The 9,788-nt window shown below is 41.9% G+C and overlaps 1 protein-coding gene across 1 annotated transcript; it reads right to left on the reverse strand.

The window, feature by feature from the left end:
• Window positions 1–1,714: 1,714 nt before the first annotated feature.
• On the reverse strand, window positions 1,715–9,409 carry NMUR2 (neuromedin U receptor 2). Its single transcript, XM_069869065.1, has 4 exons — window positions 8,690–9,409; window positions 4,482–4,566; window positions 4,043–4,168; window positions 1,715–2,557 (listed from the first exon to the last, which is right to left on the reverse strand). Exons 1-4 carry the CDS (start codon window positions 9,407–9,409, stop codon window positions 2,298–2,300), a joined length of 1,191 nt encoding a protein of 396 aa, XP_069725166.1. The 3' UTR covers window positions 1,715–2,297.
• Window positions 9,410–9,788: the final 379 nt, after the last annotated feature.

The following is a 9,788-nucleotide window of genomic DNA, read 5'->3' on the forward strand; positions in this document are numbered from 1 at the left end:
TCTGCAAATCAAGAGATGCATTTAACGGCCCCAAGCTTTGCAGCCAAGACTGCAGTTCTCTCATGAAAGAAGGAGAAGAGAGCAGCATCATTTAGGGATGGCTCACTGTGCACCGACACAAGATGCTGTCTGGTCCTAAATGCAGAAGATACACTTTAGTGTCTGGTGGAGGGAAAAATGAAATACAAATATGATTAGAATTGTAAACATCACTGAGAAAACTCAAGTCTCCACTTGGGGGTGGCAAAGTATTTCAGCTGTGTCTTCAGGGAGCAGGGATTGTCTTTTCTCCACAGGGCCTCGTGTGTATCTGTTACCCTATCCATGGTTTGTTTCTGAAGATTGCAGCTAGTAAAATAGGTCTGATAGAAAACATGGGTTAAAATTCCCCTTCTGCTGCAGGAACAAGTGTCTCACCAACTGCCATGAGCTTCCCCAGGTCTCCCCTCACCTGGGAGTCCCAAAGTGAGAGGCAAGCCAGAAGACTTTGGGGTGAAAAAGGTAAGAGTTTACCGTAGCAGAAGTATAACCCCTTTCTCCTGTGGCAGAAATTATCATCTGTATCCCCAGCGACCAGACTGGAATAAGCCTTTATGCATAGTGTATCATGCTTCAGGAGCTAAAGTTCTTAGTCATTATGATAAATCTGTGCACTCCCTCTTTTTTAAGTCCCAGCTCCTTGATGACACAATAGAGATGATTTTCTGCGGCAGTGTGTGCCAAGCCTGAGCTCAGCGTGGTAGCTCTAGCTGGTTCTGCATCATGATGCACAAGGGAGATATTTCTCTGAAACCCAAAACCAGACTTTGAAACTTGAGACACAGAGGTTTAGAAAGGTTTCCATCAATAAACTCATTCACCATAGTCTCCCTTAACAACACTTTACAAGGTCTTGACCCTGCAGTCAGCAGAGCTCAGGAACTCATCATCTTGGATGTAAATGTACTACCTTTGGGATCTGTTTCCATGACTGCAATACAGTGGAGTTTCTCAGACCCTATATTGTGTTTTCTGGCAAAACCTGAATTCAGTAGATGCACTTTCACTGCAAAATTCCCCTTTTATTGCCTTTGTATCAGCTTCTCTGAGGCTGCAGGTTTGTCCCGTTTCCACATGTTGTGAATGCTGTCAGGGCTGTTTCCTGGTGGTAGCTAACCCCACTAGATCTCTGACTCCTACAGTCCACCTGGTATGGTCAGCTGTGAAGTCTGCTGAAGCATGATCACAGGGCTTCACTGGCAGAGACAACACCTAAGTACCTGCAGCTTAAGCAATGATAAGAAGTTTTGCAAACTACAGGATGTAGGACGTATCTGTTTAGGCAGACAGGCATAACTAAATCTGTCTAAAGCACAGGATGAGCCTGCAAAGGCTGCAGGCTTTTTCACGTTCCCTGGGTGGGTAGCCTTCACTGGCTGCAGGCTGGGCAAAGAAGTCATAGCACGATCATCCCCAGCCCCCAGTAACAGCTATAGCCCAGGTAATGCAGGTGGATTTATGGCATGCTCGTGTCATTTCTGCATTATGTAGATATCATCAGACATAGCATGAGAAGATCTTGCAGTGACTTTGAGACTTGTTAAAAATAACCTATTAAAGGTTAGATTTTTTGACAAAGCGACTCAAGGAAATAATCACCACCCCACACCTCAAATCTTCACCTAGCTCAGAAAGCAAAAGTGTGCTTTGCATTTATTTTACCATAGCTGGCTCCCAGGTTCTCCTGACCCAGGAATAATTATTTCTCTTGCCGGTGTCTGACATTTATCAGCTTGGCTCAGAGCTGCTCTTGTTCATGCCCACTTGTCATGTTGCCAAGAGAGGCTTGCAACAGCCACACCTTGAGAAAGTTGTAGGAGAGGGAAGTGAGACTAGCTTACCTAAAGCTAGAAAGGGTAGATGAAGTTTGCACAGCCAGCTGCCCCATTTCAAACTAAGAAAAAAAAAAGACATTTATTTAGGCTAGTACAGAAAAGGCCGTTTGGAAAGACTTGGATAAGCTGTGTCTCCCTCCTGTGCTGGTAACATTGGGAGTACATCTCATTCTTTTAGAGCAGCTCTTTGCAGGCATATATTGCAAACCAGTAAACTCAGATTTCCAGCCCTCCTAATAGCTTGAGGATAATACAGAGCTTCTCAATCACCGACTAATTACAGTCTCCTTGTTCCTACATTCAACAAGACACCTGTGTCATCTCTTCTTGCTGAAATCAGTCTTTCAGGAGGGTCTCTTCTCATTTTTTTTCCTCAAGTAATTTTCTTTAACTTGTCTCTCACCTGGATCACCACATGGAACATCACAGACCAGTGGAGAGATGATAACTGCTGACGGATGTCCTGTGCATTCCAGGGAGACTTGTGTCTTCAACAGAGTCCATGAGTTTGTGGTCCTCAACCAGGAAGATACTCTGCTGGGCAGAAATCTTGCTAGTGGGATGTTTAGGGGCCCAGTGCTTGCAGCAAGGAGAAATCACACTGAAGAAAGCAATCCTGAAGCGCTGGGACAATAGATTGTAAATTATGGGGTTCACGGCGGAGCTCAGATAGAAGAAAACACCTAAGAGAACAAGGGTGGGGGAAAGGAGAGAGAGACTTCATTTGCTTGTGAAACGATCTCAGAAGAGGAAAAAGCTCTTCAGTGTCTCTACCTAAAGTTTGCATCAAACTTTGGTGCAAAGGTGGAGGCAGTGACAGCACATCTCTGCCTGTTACCAGCCAGGCAGAGGCAGAGGGATGTTTTGTCAGGCACTGCAGCCCACAGGGAAAGAAAGTGGGAGAGAAGAGTACTAACTAGGACTCACTATCTCCAGCTGTTCAGGAGCAAGCACTCGCTTGAGCTGTACTGACCTGCCTCCAGCACAGCCCTTATCCCCACAGCAGGATTTGCACAGCTGGTGCCCCCATCAGAGCTGCCAGAGGATAACTTCCAGCCAAGGGGAGCTAATTTCTTACAACACACCAGGATAATTGCATAAGATTGGATTTGTCTGAACTGCCTAATGGCCACATTCAATGCTTTCCCATGGCAGACTGAAAATATGATGCCTCTTTGAAAAAAAACTTTCTTTTTATGGTTGGCAGGGCTGTAAACACTTGGTTATATCACCCAGTTCTGAGCAGAATGTAACTTTTGTCTTACCATTTGATGAGACTTCCTACTTGCCTGAGACCCTCTGGAGGTTGATGCCTGCTGCTGCATGTTCATTAAAAGCAGGTGAATGACAGCAAACTTAATTTCTGAACATTCCCAAGAAGGAAAAGCAGCTGGTAATGATGCATGATTTCATATTTTGGGGTTTTTTTTCCTTCTTTGTGAATATTCAGAAAATTGTATTCCACAACATGCTCAGATCTTGAAACTTGCATGCAGTTTTTATTTCAGGTACAACTTCTCACTGTCCACCAAACCCCTGAAACTTTCCCATGCACATTCTTCCTCTGTACTCGGCACTGGTGAGACCGCTCCTTGAATACTGTGTTCAGTAAGGATGTTGAGGCTCTGGAGCGAGTCCAGAGAAAAGCAACGAAGCTGTAAAGGGGCTGGAGAACAGGCCTTATGAGGAACGGCTGAGAGAGCTGGGGGTGTTTAGCCTGGAGAAGAGGAGGCTGAGGGGAGACCTCATTGCTCTCTACAACTACCTGAAAGGAGGTTGTGGAGAGGAGGGTGATGGCCTCTTCTCCCAAGTGACAGGGGACAGGACAAGAGGGAATGGCCTCAAGCTCCGCCAGGGGAGGTTTAGGCTGGACTTTAGGAAAAAATTCTTCACAGAAAGGGTCATTGGGCACTGGAACAGGCTGCCCAGGGAGGGGGTTGATTCACCTTCCCTGGAGGGGTTTAAGGGAAGGGTGGAGGAGGTGCTAAGGGGAATGGTTTAGTGTTTGATAGGAATGGTTGGACTCGATGATCTGGTGAGTCTCTTCCAACCTGGTTATTCTATGATTCTATGATCTCATGTCACCTACAAAATAAATGACTACATATTTCAAGTAAATGGCTCGCATTTTTACCAGACTCTGTGCCAGTGGAACAGGAAAGCTTTACCTGACACCACATGAATCAAGTTGAATATATTAGCCAGAGGTTCAGTCCATTCAACAACAAAGCTGAAGAAAAGTCTGTCTATATGGAATGGAGCCCAGCAGATAGCAAAAACCATCACAAGGACAACTAGTGTGGAGAAAGGAGAGAAGAAAAAGAGGTCAGTTATGGAAGGATATCTTTCACTACTGTGTAGGTTTACTTCTTGTGCTGGGGAAGAAAATTTGCATTCTGTGTCTTTTGATAGTTAGCCATGGTGTTTCTTTCCCATGCCCTGTAAGTCCAGATGAAAAAGCAATATGCATTTTTTTGTTTTGTTGGTTTTTTTTCTCTTTTGATCGCAGCTACTCATCTCATAACCTCTATATCCAGTGAATTTGCTTCAGGACCTGGTTACCCTCTTCTCTGTGGTAAATAAAACACAGAAGGACTTGCTACTTACACAACATTTTGGTGACTGATTTCCTGGATGGTCTCTGAACATTCACAGCCATTTCCTCCAGTTCCAAAGATTTGTCTCCTTTCAGCTGGCAAAAAGAAGGAAAGTGAAGGAGATCTCAGACAGGAGATGACATTTCCATGAGGCACAGCCTGTTTAATATTTTCATAGCTGTAGTCTGAGAAGGCAAAATCTGGGGTAACTCAGGACACAATAAAAAAAAATCTACATTTAAATTTATTTTTATTCTGTAGAAACATTGAAGCTTTAGATTCTAATCAATCTGCTGCTTTTATGGATCTGAGACTGCGCACTTACAAAAAATTTTTATTTTAGTTCCCATTTGTCTTTTCTCAGTAAGTCAATATTTGGTTCATAGTTTTTGTTCAATTTCAATGGTATTTTGCTAGGCATTATTTTCTCTTCTAGCAAAATATTGTTTGTTTGTTTTCCTTAAAGTTGCCCTGCAATCAAGCACAAACCATGATCCAAATAATACCCAGAATGGCCCTAGCGAAACACAGCTGGAAACATTGAAAATATTCCTACAAGGGAGTTCATTTAATGTCCTGAGTGCTTGGATTAATTGATATTCAATCCATTTAATGAACAAAACCCATGAATTTTCTCTTGCAGACAGCTGGTGTTCATGATGTGCATAGGTTCAGCCACATACTGCTCAGTTACAATAACGTGGGTATTTTTTCTCTCTACTAGTCTTTATTGAAAGTTGGGCATGAAGAATAATAATCTGATCCTCCCTGAAATGCTTCCCCAATAGGCTTATGGTGAGAGCACTGGTGCTTTGGTGATGAAAAAACTAGAGCTAGTTAAGCAGGACAATTGCTTTGATTATTAAAAAAAGAACCCATGGAGAGTGCATGATTGGGCCCAGCTTCCTGAAGTTGGAGCTTCAGATTAGCCAACAGATTTGGAGTAACAATTTTTTTCAGCTGAGAAAAACTGGAAACAAAACTTTAAATTACATGGGAAAGAATATCAGGAATGAGGGAAGAGAGAGAATCAGTCTGGGTTTGTAAAAGTGTTGTGAAAACATGCTGATTGTGACATTTTCTTTTGCCTTTTACAGTATGACTTTGCTTCCTGATTTGTGATTAACAGCACTGTTCTGTAATCATAATCAAAGGAGACCTTCTTTCGATGTTCTGTTTATTCATAAAATCCATAAAAGAGAAAGATATACATATATATGAAATTATACTCAATTGTAATGCAATTCAGTCTCTCATGTTTGACATTATTCCCTTTGAACTTTAAGTCATGGCCGTAGTTGCTTAAGGAAGAGGCTCAGTTGATTTGTAACACATCTTGTGATTAATGTCTCCTCAGATTGATTAAAATCCTTAGTTTCTCTTCAGTAGTTTTCAGTCTCAACAGTAATCTATTCCAGGCATATTCCAGTGCCTCAGAGAATACAGTGCTCTGACACCATAATAAACCAGACACAAATGTATCTTTATTTTTCACCTTCCTTCGGTCATTTTGATGTTGCTATAAGGCTCCTCTTTAGCTTCAAGTGTTAATACATGCAGGTGTAACTAGTTAGAAAAACTCAGCAGTTGCAATTTAATAAAACAATAAGTTATGACAAAGAGGAAAGGAAGAAAGAAATGAGCCTGTGGCAAAGGTTGTAACTTGAGTTCATGCTAGTGGTTTGACAGAGGTAGAACTCCAGCCAAGGTAGGGGTTAATTTTACATCACTGTGGCTATTAAGGCTATGTAGGGTTGCCTGGAGATGAATGTTACCCATTCACTGCAAAAGAATTAAAAGTACCTGAAGCAAGAAGCTGAAAATTAGATTCAGATTTTAGACTTTTAGGCAACTAGCAATAATCTGTATCCCATTTCTGTATAATTTTAGAGATCAGTTTGAAGGAAATGGACAAGGACTTTGCACTGAAGCCCACTGCAATATAGACTTCCTCCCAAGCAATGATATCTCATCTTTATCAGCAGACTAGTGCCTACCAGTGGCCATTTCCCAATGTCCTTATTTTCTTCCTCCGCTCTTCCTCCTCAGCTTTTTGGCTACAGGTTGCAACCAGTAGCTCAACAGCTGAACTGGGTTTAAGGAAGAGTCTGGCTGATTGAGTGATTGCTCCTAAAGGCACCTGTGATGAGGATCCCATGAAAGATGCAGCAGCATCTTTCCACAATCAATTCAAATGAGACTACAGTGTAATCATCAATCCCTTCTTCTTTACACCAGTGCTGGAACTATCAATTGCCAATAACATTGCAGTACTAAAACATCAAGCCTATAAATGATATCCAAGTAGATCATGAGGTAATTGCTAATGAGGGAATCAACCTGTTGGCAATGAATTTCCCAGTGAAAAAGACAGACATATTTTTTTCCTTTTTCAAGGAATGAAATTCAAAATTAACTCAGCCACCATATGATCCCTGTTTGCTATCTTCTCACAGCTGCTTAGCATGTCACATATTGCATCCTGAGGTTCCTCCTGAGCCTTGGCAAAGCTTGAGGGAGAACCTCTAGCAAGGAAATGCCTTTTCCACAAAGCCTAGGCTTGCAAAGACTGTGTCTCTGTTTGCTGAATTTGAGCTGTTTTACAGCCTTTGGATCAACTCTGAACTTCTCCACTACAGTCTATGAGCAATACGTGGTACTCTGGAGACTCTGCAGTGTGGCTCCATAGACTTCATCCTCTGTAAGTAGAAGAAAAGTGTCTTCTCTTGAAAAATTATATATATATATACACAACATTCTATTATTTCTGTTGCAAAAAAAAAAAAAAAGAAAGAAACTGTCTTGCTTAGTGTAATTTAGAGCGCAATGCTATACCTAGGATGGATGTGGCTTGGAAGTCTGAATTCGATATACAGAAAAACAGGTGCATAAACAATGACAATTGCAGCCTTTGGGAAAAACTGCTTCAACATATCTGCGAGTATATAGAAGTCCTGAGGGAGCAGCTCTTGTATGGCACTTAGCTCCTCTTCTGGGATGGGAATTAGGAATATCTGCTGCCACAAACAGAAGTTATTGCAGTTTTCAAGGCTTCTTTTTATTAGTTTGGGGATTTCTCTTCCTGTTTTAAACAGCTATATTTTCAGCAATTTTTTCCTCCCCCAAGATTTTATTTTGCAAAATTTTTAATGAAACCGTGTAAAGACCCCACAACAGCCACTAGGCTGGGGGTGATAATTTAACCCATTCATTGCTTCAGAGATTTACTGTCTGCTCTTGGTTTCTGGCAGTTAATCTTTGTGGCTTTTCCGCAGTAAGGAAAAATTGCTTCTACATCATTTCAGATAACAGAAAATATCAGCCAGAACAACCAAATGGTATATATGCCAGCACATGATTTGGTTGAATTTCTTGCACATTATTGGGTAAATTCATTCCTCTCTGCTAACGTATTGCATCCCTTTCTTGCTATGTGCCCAGACATATATAACATACAAGAAGAAAAAAGTAATCTTCTTGCTGTGTGCATTCAGTGTTATACTATGGCTTTATAATACCATGATAGATTGTTTTATCCATGTATTAAAATGATGAGTGCATAGTAAAACTAGTCTCACTTCCTGAAGAGAGAATGAATATAAAATCTATGGTAACCTTAATCGATGGTGAAACTAGGTCATAGTTCTATAAAACAGTTGCTGAATTTGCTAGCTGCAGCAATGAAGTAGCATTTCAGCTTATGAGAGATTTGTGAGTTTTAACAACTGAATATCATCACCATCTCCAGGGAAGAAGAAAAATAAAGTAATGCAACAGAAATTTCATAGTTAGAAGAAGAGGGAAAACAAAACAATACACAAGGTTCAATCACTAGCCTGCTCCTTTTTATTATTTTTACGTTTTCTTGTTTTCACATTTCCTTATAGTCACTACTGCAAAAGTGCAAAACTCTGAGAGGCTAGAATTGGTCTACAGACTTGGATGTTTTACTAACGTTCAAATGTAAGCAGCAGTGATGGTAGTTTTTTTAAAAAAGGAATTGGGGTAAATCATTCCCTAACATAACTATATTAATTTGCCAGTGGGATTACAGCAAAGAAGGAGTCGGATCCATTGTTATCAGAGGTTTGCATTTCTGCATTTTTTTGGGAAAGCAGATGGGCAAGAAAAAGGTGCAATCACTTAAAAGACACGTACAAACACAAACACACAAGTATTAGCTAAGGAAACACTGAGCACAGTTAGAGTAGGACTTACTCTTAGCCCCATCAGATAGTACAGCGCACACATTACCCCCATAGGCAGCACATAGAAGAGAAAAGAAGTAATCTGGATGATACAGTTGTAGATCCACATGGGCATGACTACAGTGCAGGTAGCAGAGCCAGGGACCAAGGTGCCATTGGGGAAATATTGCACCATGATGCCATGGGTGCATGTGTTGGGAAGGGCAAAGAGGACAGAGAGGACCCAGAGCACCACAATGGTCCTCAGGGCGCGCTTGCGAGTGCTTTCCAGCTTGGCACGGAAAGGATGTAGGATTGCAATGTATCTCTCCACACTGACTGTGGTCACACTGAGAATGGAGGCAAAACACACTGTCTCGAAGAGCGCTGTCTTGAAGTAGCAGCCCACGTGCCCAAATAAGAAGGGGTAGTTGCTCCACATCTCATAGACTTCCAGTGGCATCCCAAAAAGCAATACAAGCAGGTCTGAAATGGCAAGGCTGAAGAGATAGTAGTTGGTTGGGGTCTTCATGTTCCGGTGCTTGAGGATTACCAGGCAAACTAAGAAGTTACCTACCACTCCAACAAGGAAGATCGCAGAGTACACTAAAGCCATGGGCAAAAACAGATGGCTCCGTCTGGGCCCACATAAGAAGGCTAAGTAATCCTCAGTGCTGTTGAAATACCTCTTGAAATGTTCTTCTTGTAGAGCAAAGTGGTTTAACCAGGAGATATTGCTGATCAAGGCCATTCCTGGATCTTCTGAAATGTTTCACAACCAAGATCTGGTCTTCTTTAAGTTTCTCGGTGCTAATTTTCTCACTTTGTACAGAGAAAGGAAGAGAGGGGAGAGTTGTCTTGCCAGACTTAGAGACTTGAAGCCACTGAGAGATGTGAGTGAATGTGTTAGCCTGGCTTCGGTTAAGGTTTTGCTGTTGTGACAGCTGCTCCCCTGTAAGGAGTCCCTTAGCCAGAAAGCCCCTCCTTACACACATATTCATTGGCTCGCTAAGTACGTTAGATTATAGAGCAAGAAAAGAGGTTCCAGCTACTTGTATCAGCTCCCACAGCAGATGCATTTACAGCATCAGAAACGTGGGATTCAGAGAGCTGGGAACCTGAAATACAGG

The sequence above is a fragment of the Phaenicophaeus curvirostris genome, chromosome 15 (genome assembly GCF_032191515.1).
Source record: "Phaenicophaeus curvirostris isolate KB17595 chromosome 15, BPBGC_Pcur_1.0, whole genome shotgun sequence".
NCBI lineage: Eukaryota > Metazoa > Chordata > Aves > Cuculiformes > Cuculidae > Phaenicophaeus > Phaenicophaeus curvirostris.

What these genes read in the sequence shown, in the direction of transcription:
- NMUR2 (XM_069869065.1), bottom strand. Translation starts at nt 9,409, where the DNA reads ATGGCCTTGATCAGCAATATCTCCTGGTTAAACCACTTTGCTCTACAA. An exon ending in ACTATCTGATGGGGCTAAGA is followed by an intron (nt 4,567 to 8,689) that starts GTAAGTCCTACT and finishes TCTTTTTGCCAG; the next exon opens with CTGAAAGGAGACAAATCTTT. An exon ending in CTTGATTCATGTGGTGTCAG is followed by an intron (nt 2,558 to 4,042) that starts GTAAAGCTTTCC and finishes TTGTTCTCTTAG; the next exon opens with GTGTTTTCTTCTATCTGAGC.